This window comes from Lissotriton vulgaris, chromosome 3_1 (assembly GCF_964263255.1).
Source record: "Lissotriton vulgaris chromosome 3_1, aLisVul1.2, whole genome shotgun sequence".
Taxonomy (NCBI): Eukaryota; Metazoa; Chordata; class Amphibia; order Caudata; family Salamandridae; genus Lissotriton; species Lissotriton vulgaris.
Genome location: NC_141689.1, coordinates 925,559,075 through 925,579,584, shown reverse-complemented (window position 1 = coordinate 925,579,584; position 20,510 = coordinate 925,559,075). Strand labels below are relative to the sequence as shown.

Genomic DNA, 20,510 nt, shown 5'->3' with positions numbered 1-20,510 from the left:
GTGGACGAATTGGATGATGTAAAGACCAAATTGGAACCAGATGAGAAATCGGGCTCAGAGCCAAGGCAATCTAAGCCAGAGACCCCACAACTAAGTATTATGGAAGAGTCAGAAGAGCTCGATCAGTCCTATCTTGATAAGGACGAGTGGGAGGCGCTCCTTGAAACATACCAGCAGGACAAGCACAGGAATGATACCCTATTAAACTCAAAATTCTAGGGGTAAACAAGGCTGACCCGATAGTGGAGGGGACACTGAGTCTGTCCAAAAGCATAAATGGTGAACCTGGAGTTCATCAAGTAGAAGCACAAAAACAGATCACAGAATGCCTGGGCAAGTCTGCTAAAAACTGTGCAACTCTTGGTAGAGGCTTTACAATATCAATCGCACAAAATGGACATACAATTAACTTTAAGGAACACCTGGGCAGTCTTTGTGGTAGCAGTTGATGGCAAGTTAGGCACGCTAAATACTTCTCAACGAAGGACACAGGAACTCACGCTAGCCAACAATTGAAACTGTGGATGCAGCCCGATTGTTGATAAATTAGCTACTGTCCCATCAATGCTGAGCGACTTCTGCTCAAAATTCAAAAAGGACTCGAATCATGCCTTCAATCAACATACAAGTGGGCTAAAGAACGGTGATGGATTAAACCCAGATCTTTTGACTGGGTGCGAGTGTTTGATTGATTCAGATGCTCCGTCCATCACCATCCCCTTTTGTACCGATTTTGGCCGCCATAAGTGTGGCAGGGTATGCTCAGACATGAGTCCCTTGCTCACTTTGCCACTGGATTCAACAAGCCGGGCTGAAGACGGCTGGAATGCCAGAAACCGGTCCTCGGAAGCTTGTTTCCGGTCCAGGGAAGACATGGCTTGGCAGTTCGGGCTGGGCTGTTCCCATGGGGCACAGGGTCAGACTGATTTGCATAAAGCCATGTCTGAACTAGGGTGGCAGAGTGGGTTAAAGAACGGTGAAGGATTAAACCCAGATCTTTTGACTGGGTGCGAGTGTTTGATTGATTCAGATGCTCCGTCCATCACCACCCCCTTTGTACCGCGTTCAATCAACAAACGGCATACGGATGATCAGAGTATGTTAAACAAAGGGTCATACCAACTCAACCAGACTGCTGAGGAACATCACTAACCCAAAACAACCAAACACAACAAAAAATTAGAACAGGGACAAGACAACAGAACTTAGACACGCACCAGTTACTCAACGAGATGAGAAAGGGGAAAGAAAACATGTAAAAGAAAGACATGCACAAAAAAGAAAAGGACAATATCAAAAACAAAGCCAAAACGAACAGCTTTTTGTGTCTTTTTGGGGCTATACCAGCATGAAAAGAAATAAAGCGACAAGATACTGTAACACTGGAAACAACTAACATAAGGAGTACAGAAAAATGACAGGCTTGAGTCAAAGCCCTCCAAGTGGAATGCAAAAAGCAAGTGGGACTGATCAAGTTTGGGAGACAGTAAACGCAGCGTCAGCACAGCCCGACTGAACTGGGAACACAACTGAAAATCATCCTAAAATTGCAGTAAAAACAGTGACGAGAATCCAAAAACCAGAGCTAAATCAGGACCAAAGGCTCATTGTAAATATACGTACACTAAAAACAACTGAAAAAAATCTTGAGGGGAGAAAAGTAAACCTGGGGAAATTGAAAAATGAAAAAATTGGAAGCAACAACATAAGGAAAGGGGAAAATATAAGTATTGGCATCTCCAGAAAGGTTTGTCTGACACACAAACAGCCTAAATATAGAGCATCACCAGGAGCAGCTCCATGAAACAACTTGAGAACACAACCAAACCAGCCAGAATTCAAGCCGCCAAGCAAGCACAGAACGGCGAATAGGATCAGAACATTATTCACAACAAGCATACACAGACTGGATCCAAATGGAAACAGGACACTTACGGAATGAGGAGGACCTCCCACCCACAAGCAATGTAAAACACAATCTATGGCTAGGCGGGAGGGAAACAAGTGCCTTATGGTTCATACCAGAATATACCGCTAAAGGATCACATGACATTATGAACCGCAGTAACATACTGAGGGCGTTATCCCACATACCATCATAGAGAAAAAAACAACAATTGGTGGAACTGGAGTCAATAGAATTTATCAAATGCAGGGATTCCATTGCAGGAGAAAAAACTAGAGCAACATGGACTTCTCCTATAACTGCGCACAAAATACTCCTAGAAGGTGACACATTAAATTCCTGGGCATAACCATTTCTCCCTACATCAAACTAAGATGCCCAAATCTGTTAATCCCGGTAAACAAAAGGGACAACGAGATGACTACAAATAGACCAACAACGTCCGTGCTAAATGGAGCAGTGGGGCACTGCCAAAGGGACAGGGTGCATGCATCAGTGGAACCTAGCAGCCGTTGTGCTCCCCTAACGCTGCAAAACTGGGATTGCAACATAAGATGGATCTCCAGAACCATAAATAACAAAAAATTGACATCGCTTCCCGTGACCAATGACAGCAACAACAAAAGGGCTTGTTCGGATATGCTCTTGGAACACGAACGGGCTTGCAAACAAGATAGCAGATCTCGACTTGGTCATCTATATTAGGGCGTTTAACATAGTAGCATTACAAGAAACCTGGCTAATTGATCCTCCACATCTACAGGGATTTCTTCGGTTCTTAAGCGCAACTAAGGGGGGGGGGGCAAACTATGGTCACTTGCAAGGAGGATTGGTCACATATGTTGCGAACACAACTGCTCACACAGCCCGAATTTTTGATCCAACTAATCTGGCATTATTGGCAATAAACACATTTGCTTCCTCAACTACAACAAACACAAGGGACACGAACATCATGATATTAAATGCTTACATTCAACCAAAACAGAAAACCAAAGTCGCTAAGGAAATTTTTTGTGGAAACATGCATAAGAGCAGGACCCACAACTGACCTCATCCTAACTGGGGACTTACATTTTAATTTAATGGGTTCCTCCTCGGACGAAGAAGTGCTACTCAAAATCACAATCTGGAACATACCAATGCAAGGGATGCCACAATTATGCAACCAAACTAAAGCAGGAAGCTGATCCTGGAGGAACTGGAACATCTCAATCTAAGAGCAACCAATGTCAGAACAGCCAAAGAATCACCCAGTAACAACCCACAGCTCATCGAGAACGAGTGCAATATTGGACTACACCTTTGTCTTTCTAGATCGGCTCCAAGTTGCATCATTCCGGCTGGGTGACAAAGGTGAAGGTAACCATCATCCCCAGGAAAGAGAGCTCAGAACAGCTGTGCCTTCACTTGAACACTGCCGTACCTCAAGGATCAGAACTCACCGCCAATCTTACAAGAATCAAGTTCAAGGTAGCAGCAAAAAGCAACATGCAGGAAGTTGCAAAACACTTTGACCTGAGGAGCGGACAAGGAGAAGTCAAGAAATGGCAAAGCTTTACCACAAATATGGAAGCATATGCAACTAAGATTAAACCATCAACCCAGCAGAGATTCAGCGGCACGTATCCCATACTAGAAACTGTGAAGCAAGAAATCAAGCTCATTAAAAACTCCATCTATCACCTACTGAGACAACTCCGCCACCAGCCCAATGACAAAACACAACTGCAACTATTAAAGAGGCAAAAAATGCAACAACAAAAAACTGAAAAGTGACTCAGAGATATGGAAAAGGACCTTTGGGCAAAATTACACGCCAACATTAAGCACAATAATAGGGCCAGATTCTGGAGCATCATAAAGCAATGTATTCACCCTAACCATGACGGAATCTTGTCGAACAAATCAGAGGACGCCTGGGTAAAATACTAGAGGTCCCACTACCATCAAGACATGGAACAAAACGCCAATGGTCAAGAACAACAAAACATGCCGGAAATTCAACCCACCATCAAGGCCCGGCAGCAAACCTCCTAGTTTCCAAGATGCCATGAGGTTGAGAAACCAACAGAGGATCTGTACACAAACCATACTAATACCATCAAACGGCAAATAGGAAAGGAGAGAAGGTGTGCCCCCGCCCAAATGGAATACCTCCACTTCTCTATAAACAAGAGCCACATTTTTGGACAGAAGCACTTGAACCTCTATTTGGAGAAATAAGGGAGCTGAACACCCTGCCATCCTCTTGGAGAGGATTAATTACTTCACCAATTCACAAATCCAGAGAGGAGTCAAAACCACCAAATTATCGACCAGTGGCCCTAATAGACAGCTAGGCTAAATTCTTTGCTGGAATGCTACTAGAGGAGCTCCAGGCTTGGGCCAAAGAAAAATCTGCAATCCCATTACATCAGACTGTTGTCCCTAATGATTTAGCAAATCCAAATATACTCAGCATGACAATGCTTACGGACAAGGCAGAATGTGCAAGGATGCCCCTTTTCCTATGTTTCATCGACTACAAGTCCACCTTCGAGCAAGTCAACCGCAACAGACTCTGGCAGCCCCTAGCTTTGCAGTTTGAGCCACAGTCCTTAATAAATTTGCTGATAAATCTGCACACCAACACATGGTTACAGATAAAGCTGGGTAATGGGTCTTTCCTGTCAAGGCGCATAACCAAAGGATAAAAGGGCTGAAACAAGGATGCGACCTAGCACCCACACTTTTTAACCAGTTTATAGCTGACCAAATCCCGCAATTAATTAGATGCAATTCACAAGCCCCAAAAAAAGGAGACATATTGCTACCCTGTCTCCTATACGTGGAAGATATAGTCCTGATCAGTCAAACACCTTTTAAATGCTACACATGATTTCTCCAAAGAAAACCACCAGCTTGGTTCTGGGGAGAGACCAGAATTGAGGACACAAGGGAATACAACTACCTGGGAGTAAAGATAGACAAAGGTGGCCGAATTTTGGCTCAGACTCACAGCATTAGGCACAAAGGCCTAGCGCTGGCAACCTCCTTAAAAATGTTAAACATCAAACTAAATGGACTATCGACTATGCCCTTGGTAGGTGGTCCGCGCAAAGCTACTACCAACAATCACCTACGGCAGCAAGGCACAGAAAGGAAGATATCCCAAAATACTTGATTCCACATTAACAACTGCATACAGGGTCATTTTCGGGCTGCCTAAATACACCTCGCCTGCATAAATCGGACTCTAGTTTGGAATACAGAAACAATTGATTGCAAGACAAGGGGCTTACATCATCACCTGGGACAACGTGTGGAAAGCACCGCAGGGAACTCTAAATGAACAGTTATGGAAGGAGATACAATTACACACTGCAATCCCTGCCGCGGAGTACCTCAACAGAAGCTTACACAACAAGGGGCTAAACCAGCTTTGAAAAACACCTACAACAGCCACCACCTTTAAAAAAAACTGGTGTGGAAGACAGTGAAACATCTTTCATGTCTGGAGGACAAGGCTTCTTTATCAAAAAGGTCCCATGGATGGACGACTGAACTCCTATGCAAAGCCCTCAGCGAGAAACTATTTCAACCTGTCCTTTGCAAAAAAACAAAGATCAGCTTCATGAAATATAAACTTGGCTTGCTACCCTGCATACCGCACTTACCACCTTGGCTAAGAGAGAAAGTGGGCTCTACGCGCTGCTTGTGCAGATCAGCAACAGAGGAACTGTTGCATGTACTACGCTCCTGCCAAGAACTTTTAAAAGAACTGAAGCAATTGCTATAACAATTCAATTTTCCAGGGGTTCGCACCAGGAGGCAAGCAGCAATGGCATGCTTTGCATCTATCCATCCACAATGGACCAGTTGTCTAGTAAAATACTAGAGGTTATGCGAGCAGAACATGCCAGTAATGTAGCTATAAAAGAAGCTAGTTGTATGAAAGACAAGCAAGACAGAGGAGGAGGTGAGAAGAACCCCTCTATACTCATTGCTTCCGCGTGCACAGCTGCACTCATTTTCCGAAGTAAAACCTCTTCTAACCAGACCAGGGCATAATCACAGAAAGGTAGAAATAACTGGAACTAGCATTATCCCTCAGCTAAGTTAGAACGGACTTGCGGGACATTACAGACGCCAAGGCGCAAGGAGTAGACAGCCTATTTAGCCGGAAACTACTGAGATAGAAAGTGAACACATACCCTGTAGCTGTAGTACAGCAATGTATTTAGAAATAATTTTATAAATACAAGCAATGTTATGAAAATAGTTTTATGTATGTACACTTCTGTTTTTAACTGAATTTTTTTGTACTGCAACGGCTTTAAATAACTATGCAAATAAAATAAACTGAAAAATTAAACATTGATATTGTACACCCACACAAGCATCAAACCCAATCATACCTTAGCAAGGGCGAGTAGGACCTTTTGGAAATCTCCAGAGGTATCTGATGCAATATCCTTACTCAAATCCTTTTTATATACTGAAATTAAAAGAAAAATCATGATTTTTATGTAGAGTACTTTATCAACTAGTAAATGTTTGTAAATAATACAGGCTTCAAACTTAATCACTGTGCAGAAGAAATTAAAAACAATGGGCTATTTTTTCTTGTTTTAAGCCAGAACATTGACCTTACTGGGGATTTTGTGCCTTACACATGAAATAAAATTAAATGTTCCTAAAAGATTATCTGCATGTCCAAGTAAATTGAACCCCTTTCCTCTAACCCCTCTATATAGGTATACACTTTCTATATTAAAATATAAAGTGCCCGAATACTCCACCAGTTTAAGAAAAATAGACATTAAAGTAATTTGATATTTTTGTAAATTAAGCATAATACCATGGTTTAGACCCTTTGCATCCTTAGCCATGTTTGCTGGAAAACTTGCAATAATTCAATGTATATTAAACTAAAGACATAAAACCCTTTTCTTGGTTCATATGTACAAACTGTTTTCAGAGAGATGAAGAACCAAATAAATCCATTAGTATGTAACATTTTTCGTTTTAACACAACAGGCAAGTGTAGAATAAAATAAGGTGTTGATCAGCATTTTATCACAAGTTAAACGGGCAATGCTCCTTCAGATTAAGGGTGCGGTAGTACTTCCTTCCTTCCTGGTACCTTTTGTCCTGCACAGTAATCAACACGCTTCCATTGAGCCTGCAGTTGTAATTTTATACATAGTTTTTAGCCACTATAGAGCTTTAATAAATGCTTTCTTAAACCCCGACATACATTATACTGATATTGTAATTAACTGAGGATTTCCATGGCAATTTAGAGGAACAAGTCAGAAAGCAGACTTCCTTTATAAGGTTATAGAACTCTTAAGTGACTTGCAATATCCGTATCATGTACAGCAGGGGGTTCTTTATTTCTTATATTACATGGTCACACCATCCCTTTCACCACAAATCACTCAAGTCCTTGGTGTGTAGCTCCTTCATATGAAAGAGCATATTTGCAAACAAACAATATAAATAGGATCACTAGTGTAAAATTAATCAAATAAAAGTTGTTTGCTAGTAAAAGAACTAGAAGCAATCGAATAGAAATCAGTTACAAAACATTTTTTTTCAAGTGTAGCAGAAACAAAGATTCTAAGTGCAAAAATTAAGCCTGCTACCATAAATATCTCCTCTGCTCAACATTGTAGAATTAACTCAACTGTAATAAGTTATTACTGTTGAGTTCAGATGGTCATTTATTTATAATCAGTGACTGTGCGCATCACAAGTCACCGATTATAGAGATTATCACAGGGATTGAAGACTCCAATGTATTAAAAGTAGTAGAATTATTAATTACCGCACATAAAATGAAATAAAACGGTCATTCACTTGTTTAAATAAATACTCATCCGCAATTCACCTGCCTGTACTGCATTGACAGGAGAAACATAGGTCATCTTCGAAAAGGCTAAGATTGCTTTCATGAACTGTGTTAGATTTGGGGGTCTATAGTTGGCACAGGTAGGTGGTACTTGTGACAACGAATATGCTACTTACCAGTATGCATCTGTTCTTGGCATGTAGGGCTGCTGACATTCATATCTGTGCATAGATCGCCGCCTAGTGTTAGGTCCGGATGATCGCACATTGTTGTTCCGAAAGAGTCTTTAAAGTATCACGAGATAGGTGGCTCCTCCCCTGGACTACAGTGCGCATGGGCATAGAATCCATCCTCAGATTGTTTTTAGCCATTGTGGCAAAGATGGAGTGAAACTCTGTGAATGATGACCATGTTAGAAGTATTTGTGAGTGCTGCAGCCGCTACAGGCGCCGGGGAGGAGGGCGGGCGATATGAATGTCAGCAGCCCTACATGCCAAGAACAGATGCATACTGGTAAGTAGCATATTCGGTTCGAGGCATGTGGGCTGCTGAATTCATATCTGTGCATAGAATACATAGCAGCCCCTCCATTAGCGGCGGCCGCCTGTGCCAGCTGCAGCAGTTCGGAAAAGTGTTTTAAGAACAGCCTGCCCTACAGCGGCCTGCTGTTTGGAGTGCACATCCACACAGTAGTGTTTTGTGAATGTGTGTGTGGTAGACCATGTGGCTGCTCTACATATGTCTAAGGGAATATTTCCAAGGAAAGCCATGGAGGCCCCCAACTTCTTAGTGGAGTGGCCCCGCGGTGGAATACAGTGCGCTTGGCTTTCTGATAGCAGATCTGAATACACTTAACGATCCACCTGGCTATACCAGCCTTGGAAATGGGGTTGATTTTGTGTTGTGGCGAAAAGGCAACAAATAGTTTCTTCATCTTCCGAAAATCTTTGGTCCTATCAATGAAGTACATCAAGGCCCTTTTAACGTCAAGCGTGTGGAGCATTCTCTCCGCAACCGACTCAGGATTTTGGAAGAACACAGGTAGTTCTATAGTCTGGTTGATATGGAACTGAGAAACCACCTTAGGAAGGAACTTAGGGTTAGTGCGAAGCACCACCCTGTTGGAATGAATCTGTATAAATGGCTCTTGGATAGTTAGTGCCTGGAGTTCACTAACTCGTCGTAGTGACGTAATCGCTATCAGGAAAGCCACTTTCCAAGTCAAGAACTGAATCTCGCATGAATGCAGTGGCTCGAAAGGGGGACCCATCAGTCTCGTGAGGACCACATTTAGGTTCCATTCGGGAGCTGGTGGGGTCCGTGGAGGAATGACTCGTTTGAGTCCTTCCAGAAAGGCTTTGATGGCAGGCACTCTGAAAAGGGAGAGGTGCTGCCTGTTTTGGAGATAAGCCGCCATTGCGTATAAATGTATACTAATGGAAGTATAGGCCAGATTACATTTCTATAGATGTAAGAGATAAGAAAACAAGTTACTTACCTGTAACTTTGGTTCCCCAGTGTTGGTAACTTTCATAGATTCCCATGCTTTGTATAATTCTCCATCGTCGGAATGGGAGCCTCGGTAAATAGAATATACCTTAGTAGTAAGCACAAAGTGAAAAAATAGGCCTAGGCCTCATCTCATTTCGTAGCTTATCCACCTCTTTTTGTAAAAGAGACCAAATTCTTGCAGTAGCCAATCGGAGCAGCCTCACCCCATAGAACCTTCCTGAGAGAACCTCGGAGCCTCAGATTTTCGTAGCCGTTGTGAATAGCAACATCATAAGACAATAAGGCTGAGCTTTCCCAGGGGAGGAGGGTGGGCGCATGGGAATCTATGAAAGTTACCAATACTGGGGAACCAAAGTTACAGGTAAGTAAATTGTTTTCTTGCCCCAGTATTGGAACTTTCATAGATTCCCATGCTTTGTATCAGAATAGCCAGCAGTAAATAGAAAAAACATATTTTGTAATCTGAGTACCTGTAAATATCATACATAATTCTGATAAGAAACAACAGATACACATTTGCATCAGAAAGCAAAAGAATAACCAGAAATACAAAATATGCAAACAGGAAGGCGGGATAGAAAGGAAAGCTCACCGACTTATTGGAAAAGGTTCCTCAAAACCGCCTGGCCCACTGCCGCATCCTCTTTAACAGAAGAATCAAAGCAGTAGTGGCGAGTGAAGGTGCGGACACTACTCCATGTCGCCGCTCTACATATGTCCTTGATTGGAACACCTGCGAATAGAGCTGCCGATGAAGCCATTGATCTCGTAGAATGAGCACGTACTGCTCGCTGAAGTGGTTTCCCCGCTGCTTGATGGCAAAAATGTATAGCACTGGAAATCCAGCGGGAAATGCAGGGTTTAGAAACTGGACACCCCTTTCGAGGAGCGCTGAATGAAACAAAAATCTGGGAAAACTTTTTAAACTGTCTTGCTCGCTCCAAGTAGAATTTAAGACATCTGTGAATGTCCAAAGAGTGCAAAGTCCTTTCAGCTGGTGTGGAAGGCTGCGGAAAGAAAGATTTTAAGACCACTGGCTCATTCAGATGAAATTCTGAGGGTACCTTCGGAATAAATTTAGGATTTGTCCTTAGGATGAGAACATAATTTTTGAACTGTAGAAAAGGTTCCTCAATTGTGAAAGCCTGGAGCTCACTAACTCTTCTAGCCAATGTCAGGGCCAAGAGAAGAGACAGTTTCCATGAGAGAAACTTAAGGTCAGCCCTATGAATAGGCTCAAAGGGGGCCTTCATTAGATGTGACAAGACCAAATTAAGATGCCAGGCTGATGGTGGAGGCCGGACTGGTGGAAAAACCCTGAATAAACCTTTCAGGAATTGTTTAATAATTCTTGCAGACCACAGGGAAGGGCCCGATGATGAACGTCTGAATCTAGAGATGGCCGCTAGATGCACCTTTACAGAAGAAGGAGCCAATCCAGATTTCGCAAGAGAAAGGATGTTAGGTAAGAGTTGGTGCGGTGCAGAAGTATATGGATGTAGACCTTCTCTCCAACACCAAAAGCAGAATCTCTTCCACTTAGCCCGATAGATTTTGTTCGTACTAGGCGCTCGGGCCTGGGCCAAAATGTCTTTACATTCTCCTGAGAGATTTAAACCCTGGAACTCTCTGAACTCAGGAGCCACGCTGTCAATCGTAGTGACTTCAAGTCCGGATGTAGAACCTGTCCGTGAGCCATTGTCAACAGTGACGGAACAGGACGCATGAGAATTGGCTGACCCTGGGAGAGGAGGAGAAGTTCTGTGTACCAAAACTGCCTGGGCCATGCTGGTACGATCAGAATCATCCTGCACGGCTCTACCTTGAGCTTGCGGATCAGTCTCGGAATCAGCGGAATGGGAGGAAAAGCGTAAACAAATGCGCCGGACCAGGCAATTAAAAGAGCATTCCCCAAGGATTACCGGTGGTGAACCCTGCTTGCGAAGGACTGGCATTTGGCGTTCTGGGGAGTTGCAAACAGATCGATGGATGGGGTCCCCCAGCGTGCAAACAGTTCCTTCAGAATGGTCTGGTCCAGTTCCCATTCGTGGGAGATAGTCCTTTGGCGACTCAAAGCGTCCGCTGTGACATTGAGTGTTCCCGCCAGATGTTCCGCTGAAAGGGTGATCTTGTTTTGGATCACCCAATTCCAAAGCGTCTGGACTTCCTTCGAGAGGGTGAAAGATCTCATTCCGCCTTGCTTGTTTATGTAGTGCATGGCTGTGGTGTTGTCGGTACGAACCAGCACTGCACGGTCGTGGAAGGAAGGCTTGTAAGGCCAGACGAATGGCAATAAGTTCCAGTAGATTGATGTGGAACTTGACTTGGACTGGGCTCCAATGGCCACTGACCTTTAGTTCTTGGAGGACCGCTCCCCATCCTTCCATGGAAGCATCTGTCGTCAACACCATGGGAGATGGTGGAAGTTGGAATGGTAAACCCCTGGAAAGATTGTCTTTCAGCAACCACCAGCTGCTTGCCTTCCTCATTTCCGGAGTAATGACAATCCGGTCGTCGAAGGAGCCTGTGACTTGACGCCATTGTTTGTCCAACTGTTCTTGCAGTGGACACATTCGCAGCCTGCAGTGTGGAACCAATGGTATACAGGATGAAATCGATCCGAGAAGCGATTTGTATTTGCGAACTGACAGAAACTTCCGTGTCTGAAGAAGGCGAGCTGAAAGAATCAGCTTGTTTTGGCGTTCTTCCGAAGGAATAGCCAGGCAGCACTCCGTGTCCAGGATAGCACCCAGAAACTTCGCTGTTTTTGGAGGGGCGCAAAACTGATTTCTCTGTTGAGCCGAAGACCCAGTTGCTCTAACAGCTGTCTGCAGCTATTGACTGCCCTGGACGCCTCTTGGAAAGAAGGAGCCTTCAGCCGCCAATCGTCCAGATATGGGAAGACTTCTAAAGACTGCTCCCTGAGAAAGGCTGCCACCGGAGCTAGTACCTTTTTAAAGATCCGCGGAGCGGATCGGTGACCAAAAGGCAGTACTTTGAATTGAAAATGGCTCTTGCCTACTGTAAACCGAAGGTATTGCCTGTGAGCTGGATGAATGGGTACGTGGAAGTAAGCGTCTTCCAAATCTAGGGTCGCCATGTAGTCCCCTGGATTGAGAAGGCGCTGGATGTCCTGAAGAGTGATCATCCTGAAGGACAACTTGATGAGATAAGTGTTGAGCTGCCGTAGATCTAAGATCCGGCGCCACTTGTCCCTCGTCTTCCGAACCAGGAAGAACCTGGAATAGAACCCTTTCCCCTTTTGGGAGAGAGGTGCAGGTTCTATTGCCCCCTTGGTGAAGAGTTGGTGGGCCTCGAGATGAAGGAGTTTGAGATGTTTGGGTGTAAAGGCGTCTGGAGCTCTTGTTGGAGGAAGATCTTGGAACTACAACGTGTGTCCTTCCTTGATGATCTGTAGGACCCGCTGGTCTGTTAGGACCATCCAGTTGTTGAGGCAATGGGCAATCCTGCCCCCCCACTGGTGTTAATGAGGGCACAGGAACAGTAGAAAGAGCCACCTGGCTGCTGTTGTTTCCTGGTATTGTCTCTCCTTTGTTGCCCTTGTCGTCCTTTCGGCTGTTGGCGAGAGAAAGAACCCCTCTGAGAGTATTGGGGTTTGTAGGTTTGGCTAGGTTGTGAGCCGGAAGAGTAGCGGTGCTGATTGCCGCCTCTATAGGTGGAGAATCCTCTACCTCTTGCTTCTCTGAAGGGTACTTTGCGATATTGTAAAGTTCCTAAGGATTTGGCCATATCAGTATCTTTCTTTATGCCCTGTAGGGCGTCATCCACGTGTTTGCCAAATAACATCTCTCCATTGTATGGCAGATCTAGAATCTTATTCTGCACCTCCTGTCTGAACCACGTGGCTCTCAACCATCCTTGGCGTCTCAGAACCGCAGAGCCGGCTAGCGCTCGAAATGCTGTGGTTGCTATATCCATAGCGCAGTCGATCACCTCCGAAGAGGCTCGCTCTCCCTCCAGCAATATCTTCTTTACCTCTTCCTTAGAGGAATCCTGCAGTTCCTCCACGAACGGAGAGAGGTCGCACCACTTCTGGCGATCGTAACGCCCCAGAATCGCCAAAGCATTAGCCGCCCTAACGAGGAGACTGGCCATTGTGGATAATCTTTTACCCACATTGTCTAAACGCCTGCCCTCTTTATCCGGAGGCGTAGTTAGCGGCGTGGATGGGTTTTTTGATTTGCTCTGTGCGGCCTGGGAAATGACCGGTTTCGGTTGACCTAGTAGACACACCGGGCTGCCATCTGGTGCCTTATATTTTTTTCTCCAGTCTTGGAAGCACCGGGAGAACTGTGGATGGATTCTGCATAGCCTTCAGGCCTTCAGACCAAACATGTTTAATGATGGGGATTGAACGTACGGATTTCCTGAATGGTTCTTTGAAATCGTACAAAAAACATTCGGACTGAACCGTGGTAACTGGAAGACCAAACCTCTTGGAAGCCCGTTCCATCAAGTTGTGAAATCCTCCGACATCCGCTGGAGGAGAGATAGCGTTATCAGGCTCTGTGATGTCCGGATCTCGAGGATCATCTGGATTCCAATCCACATTCTGGTCTTGGTCAGGGTCCACATCCAACGAGTGTGTATCATCATCCGTATCATTACCAGGCACTACCTCTTGTGGATGTTCCGCAGGCTAAGTTTCACGCCCCCTCGAAGGCAAAGAGTGTCCTGCCACAGGCTGTGATAGCTGAGGCGGAGGTGTCGGAGGGCGCACCTGTTGAACCTCCGGAGGAGTAGGAAATCGCCTTCGGTAGTCCTGAAACGTAAGTTGTAGATCCGAGATGAGAGTGGATGGCATCTGCAAAGGCATTTGCATGCTAGGCATTTCTTGTTATCCATAAGAATCTTCTGGAACATATTGTTGATGTTCCATCTCTCCTTCCTCAGAACTGATATCCTGAACTTTAACCTGTAGGTCAGAAGGGCTATAAGCCTGGCCAAAGCCGCAATAAGCGTCCTCATCAGAATCCTCGTCCAACAATAGGTTAGGTGAAAAGTTTTGAACCTGTCGCAGAGATGTCATCTCCGCCGTTATTTGCCTCCTTCTGCGTGAAAAACAGTTTTTTCAGTCGTCGACGGGGTCGTAGGCGACGGTAATGCCTTTATGGATAGTGTCGTCGACGGAAGCACCGACGAAGAAATTGCGCTCGTCGTCGAGGATTGTGCCGTCGACGAGAAGGTAATAGTCGACGATGGATGGAGCTTCAACGGGATCGTCGACGAACTCGTCAGCAGCAAGGTTACAGGAGTCGTCGACGTCGTCGCCGAAGCGATTCTCGTCGTCATAGCAGTCGACGTGGAGAAAGTGATTTTCGTCGACGAACAGGCATCAGGTGTCTTTAACACAGTCGACGGCGCAGGTGCCGTCGTCGCAGCAGTCGTCGAGCCCGTCGACGAGGCTAATTTTACAGACAAGTCCTTTTTTACAGAAATCGTCAGCGTACCTGTGGTTTTCACCGTCAACGAACGCTGTTTTTTGTCAGAAACGACCTCCAGAATTGCAGTTGAAGGCTTTTTCACCCCTCTATCCCTGTCAGAGGGTGGTGAAGTGACAGGAGCAACTTTCTTCGCCTTCTTTGAGGGTTGCGACTCCTCAGGCTTTCCCTGCCTCTCCTTTTCACCGTGGTGAGGAGATTTTTGGGAAGCAGGCCTGTCAGACCTATCAGAGGTCCCTGGTAAGGCCTTGACAAGGGGCTCGTCAGAAGTAGAAGGGGGAGACCTACCCCTCTTCTTCGACTTCTTAGATGACACCATCGACGAGGAGCCCTCACTGTCTGAAGACATAAGTTCTTTGCGGTCCTTCATTTTCTGAAGCCATGTGAGGAGACGTCCTTCCCTGTCCCTCAAGGTCTTGGTGGAGAAGGTTCTGCAAATCTTGCAGTCCGTGGCTTTATGGTCCGGATATAGGCAATATATGCAGTCCTCATGTTTGTCCTCGACAAACAATCTCTTCTTTGAGCAAGTAGCACAGGCTCTGAAAAGTGCTTTCTTCTTGTCAGACAGGACGAAAAAAAGAGATACAAGTTGAAGAAAAAATAGCTTGGAATTGAAGAAAATGAGCAGAGCTCAATGGAGACTCCCTTGCACAACGTGCGGTAGAAAATCTGAGGCTCTCTCAGGAAGGTTCTATGGGGTGAGGCTGCTCCGATTGGCTACTGCAAGAATTTGGTCTTTTACAAAAAGAGGTGGATAAGCTACAAAATGAGATAAGGCCTAGGCCTATTTTATCACTTTGTGCTTACTACTAAGGTATTTTCTATTTACCGAGGCTCCCATTCAGACGACGGGGAATGATACAAAGCATGGGAATCTATGAAAGTTCCAACACTGGGGCAACAAATGATGTTTTCAATAGAAGCGTCTAGATGTTGTGGTCTGCACAATAAATAACAAACCGCTTCCATTTCGCCGCATGGCATGCTCTGGTGGTGGGCTTCCTTGCCTCCCTGATTAGGTCCATACAGTCAGGAGGTAAGTTGAGGTAGCCAAACTCTAAGACCTCATGAGCCAGATCGCCAGGTTGAGCTGTTGCGGATCTGGATGCTGAATGTCGCCATGGCTCTGCGTCAAAAGCTTGGGTGTGAGGCGCAGCCTTTGATGCAGTACCACGGATAGTTCCAGAAACGTGGTGTACCATGGTTGGCATGCCCACGTTGGAGCAACTAGGATGAGTCATCGAGTGTTGCTTCAGCTTGCGTGCCACCAGCGGTATTAGAGGTGCTGGGGGAAAAGCGTTCGCAAATTTGCCTGACCAGTTGATCCATATCGCATTGCCCTGCGACTGTGGGTGTGGAAACCTGGCGGCAAAGCTTCGGCATTTGGAGTTTTCCTTTGTGGCGAACAGGTCTATCTCTGGATGACCCCACCTTTGGAAGTACGGGTGGAGTACTGATGGATGTATCTCCCACTCGTGCATTTGGTGGCTGTACCTGCTGAGCAGGTCTGCCATCTGATTGTCCTTGCCCGGGAGGTGTTCCGCCATGAGGAAGATATTTCTTTGAATGGCCCACTTCCACATGCTCTGAGCCAGATGAGACAACTGTGGAGAGTGTGTACCTCCCTGCTTCTGGATGTAGTACATGGCCGTCCGGATAAACACGACCTTGTTGCCCAGATGTACTTTGAATGCTTTCATCGCCATGAAGATAGCCATCAGTTCTAGAATGTTGATGTGCATCTTCCTCTGCTGTGCCGTCCTTAGTCCCTGCACAGTGTAGTGGAGTACATGAGCTCCCCAACCCTGGAGAGATGAGTCAGTCGTCAGAATGATCTGTGGCACAGGCTCCTGGAACGGTCGTCCCTTGCAAAGGTTTTGTGGATTCCACCAATGCAGAGAGCTGTATACACGACCGGTTACCAACACTAGGTCTTTCAACTGACCATGAGCCTGAGTCCACTGACGTGCTAAGCACTCCTGAAGCGGACGCATATGTAGTCTCGCGTGCGGGACTATGAAGATGCAGGAGGCCATCATGCCTATCAACTGCATGAACACTCGTGCTGAAAGAGTGTTGAGGCCGGAATTTCTGTATCAGCGATTGAATGCTGCTGACCCTCACTGAATTTGGCTGTGCGTTGGCTGCCAGAGTGTTTATCGTCGCACCCAGATACTGCCGTATGTGGGCAGTTGCAGGTGGGACTTTGGGTAATTCAGTGAGAATCCCAGATCGTGAAGAAGGTGAATGGTGTGGGACATGTGGGCGGCACACTGCTGGGCCGACTTTGCCTGGATTAGCCAGTCGTCCAGATAAGGGTAGACGTGAATGTTCTGTCTCCGTAGGTGTGCCGCCACTGTCGCCAGGCACTTTGTAAACACCCTGGGTGCCGTGGTGACTCCGAAAGGTAGAACTTTGAACTGGTAATGTTGATTTTGGATGGTGAACCGGAGGTATTTTCTGTGTGACGGGTGCAGCGGAATATGAAAATACACATCCTTCAGATCTAATGATGCAAGAAAATCTCCCTGACTGAACAACGGCAGGACTTGCTGCAGTGATAGCATGTGACAGTGCTCCAACAGAATGTACTGATTGAGGGGTCTGAGGTCCAGTATGGGTCTGAGGGACCCGTCCTTTTTTGGTATCAAGAAGTACAGTGAGTAAACTCCTGTGCCTCTTTCTTCCGCAGGCACGAGCTCGCTTGCACCCGTTTTGCATCATGACGAGTACCTCCTGCTGCAATAAGTGCAAATGCTCGGCGGACATAGGACGGTGTCTTGGGGTATGTTGGGTGGAGTGGATGTTAACTCCAGACAATAACCGTACTGGATAAGCTGTGTGACCCACCTGTCTGTGGTGATGGACTTTCAGACTGGCAGGAACTGCTGAAGTCTCCCCCGGACAGGTGTTGTGTAGTCGGGGGGCAGTGACAAGGCGTCACTGTTTGTTAGTGGCGGAGGACCTGGAGTTATTGTTTCCACGACCTCTGCCCTTGGCGCTGTTTCCACGATATCCACCTCTACTTTGTTTGGTGTATGTGGTTTGCGCGCCACCTTTATAGTACTGTGTGTTCTGGGACAGCTGGCCTCTGGAAACACCTCTATTGCTTGAGCAACGAAAAGAACCACCCCTGAACTGCTGCAACTGTAGAGCCCCCATAGACTTTGCAGTCTCAGTGTCTTTCTTGATCTTCTCCAAGGTGGTGTCCACCTCTTGGCCAAATAGATGATCAGGGTTTACTGTCTGATTTAGAATGGTGGTCTGTATCTCTGGCTTGAACCCGGAGATTGAGCCAGGCATGTCGCCTCAACATGACACTAGTGTTAACAGCTCTGGCCGCGGTGTCTGCTGCGTCCAGTGCACATTTGATGGAAGCATTTGATATGAGCTTCCCTTCCTGGATGAGCATCTCAGCTGCCTCTTTCTATTCATCTGGCAGGTGCTGTAACAGGGTCTCAAGTGTGTCGTAATGGGCCCTGTCATACCTGGCTAAGAGTGCCTGAGTGTTTGAAATGCGCCAGATATTGGCCGCTTAAGCTGCTACCCTTTTCCCTGATGCCTCGAACACCTTAGATTCCTTATCTGGGGGAGGAGCATCACCCGTTGTTTGTGAATTAGCCCTCTTCCGGGCATTAGAAACAACAAGAGAGTCCAACGGCAACTGTCCCTTAATGTAAGTAGGGTCTCCAGGCACCGGTTTGTACTTCTTTTCAATCCTGGGGTTTATCACCCTGGCTCTTGTAGGCTCCTTAAAGATTTCCCCAGCATGATTCAAGATACCCTTCAACATAGGCAGAGTCTTGACAGTCCTCTCTGAGGTGGAAAAGGTGTCGAAAAGAAAGTCTACTTCAATGGGGTCAACATGGAGCTGGACGTCATGATTTTTAGCCGCCCTGTCAATGAGGGCATTAAATGCTGCCGAATCCTCAGTAGGCGACGTTTTTACAGCATACACTTGAGTGTCTGGGGCAGAGTGTGGATCACCTGGGTCAGCAGCATCTGCCCAGGGTTCATTTGTATCATGAGGATCAGTGTCCACAGGATAGCTGTGTTAGTCATTATCACCTTCCCCAGTGTCCACATCTGAATAAGTGGGTGAGACATCATGGCCACGTGGAGATACAGGTTCTACAAGAAAAGGTGTTGAAGTAGAATCCTCCTTCTTTAGTGGTATTTTATAGGACTTCATTGGCTGTTCCATGGCGATTTTTCTCTTATGAAGAGACAGTCTGCCTGTCTCTGCATCGATAAACTGTTCCTGTTGCTCTTCCAAAGAGGATTGTCGATGCTTTGTGGCCGGGACCACAGTTGTCTGCTTCGGCACCGTGGACACCTTCCTGGGCACGCCGACTGCCACTTTAGGGACGAAAGCCTTCGGCACCACCTTCGGTGGCAGCGTGAAGTGGATGGGCGTCGACATCTTCTGAGGTTTATCTGCAGGCTTTGAAGGTGGAGGATCCTTAGGCCCGACCACCGAAGCCTTGTCCTTTATGCGCTTCAGGGAGTCTGCCACCTGCTTCGAGAAGGAGGCGGACGGCTGCGCCGACTCGACGGAGTCCTTCAAGGCACCAGCAGGTGTGGACTCGGGGGTTATTCCGGTCTTGGCCTTGTCCGGCCGACGCGGAGGCTCGAGAACCTTTGGATCACCGAGTCCTTTGTCTGTGTCGACTGTGTTCGGCGCCGATTTGTTCGGGTCGACTGCCCTGACCTTTGCCTTCAGCGTGGTAGTTTTTGTCTCGACGCCCTTCAGCGGTTTCTTCGGGTCGAGAACGCTCTTTTGCTTAGTCGGTGCAGACAGGTCCGAGGACTTCGAGCCGACCAAAGCAATACATACTTTCGGTTTCGATGTAGTCACCAGTGCTTTTGGTTGCGCCGATACCGGAGCTTTCACTTTCGGTTTCGATGTTTGCGGCTCCTTAGACATGTCCGAAGCCGAGCCCGAAGGCGGGGCCGTAGAACTTATTGGAAGATCTTGGGTAAGGCCTAGTGGCGATCCCTCGACCTGAGCCTTATGTAGCGTTTCGGCCCCAGTGTCAGTTTGTGGGCCTAGCTCCTCGCTCGAGCTATCTTCCATGGCCCCAAAGGCCCCATCGTCGTCTCCTACCTCATCGACTATTTCCTCCGCCTCGAGCATCTCAACATCAGCGTCGTAGTTGTAGTCTACTTCCGACGCGGGATTCGACAGGTTCTCTCGAACCTCCCGGTCTGCTCCTTCATCATCCCCGGCATCGAAGATGTCCACCGGCTCTGGTGCAGTCTGCTGGGCTTCCTTGCGCGCAGCGCGTCGATGCAGAAGCGTCTTCTTGGATCGAAAACGGGAACAAGCCATGCAGGTGGCTTCATCATGATCCGGCGACAGACACTTGTTGCACACCGGGTGGACGTCGATGTGGGGATATTTGGAGTTGCACACGGGACATCTCTTGAACGGGCTCCGTTCCATGGTGGGTCGTCGATAAGGCCTCTGGTGTCGACCGGGCCTTCAGCGTCGAAAAGCACGCAGCTCTTCTAGATAGCCGGCTTGGGAACTGAGCTGGGACAGAACTGGGCACCGAACGCAGGACTATACCGACGAAAAAACTAAAGGCCTTTTGGCCTTAAGAAACTTTTATATCGATTCCGACTAGAGTGAACCAATTTGCATCCGAACCCAATGGTGGAAAAAAACAATCCGAGGATGGAGTCGATGCCCATGCGCACTGTAGTCCAGGGGAGGAGCCACCTATCTTGTGATACTTCGAAGACTCTTCCAGGACAACTGTGCGATCATCCGGACCCAACACTAGGC

At 46.7% G+C, this 20,510-nt stretch overlaps 1 protein-coding gene across 1 annotated transcript in view; it reads right to left on the bottom strand.

Annotated features, from left to right (window-relative positions):
* Nucleotides 1–20,510, bottom strand: part of LOC147727223 (annexin A1-like) — a 137,914-nt gene that overhangs the window by 41,492 nt on the left and 75,912 nt on the right. Inside the window, exon 7 of the mRNA XM_086961273.1 lies at nt 6,307–6,386. Coding sequence (XP_086817399.1) covers nt 6,307–6,386 — 80 coding nt within the window. The remainder of the gene's footprint in view (nt 1–6,306; nt 6,387–20,510) is intronic.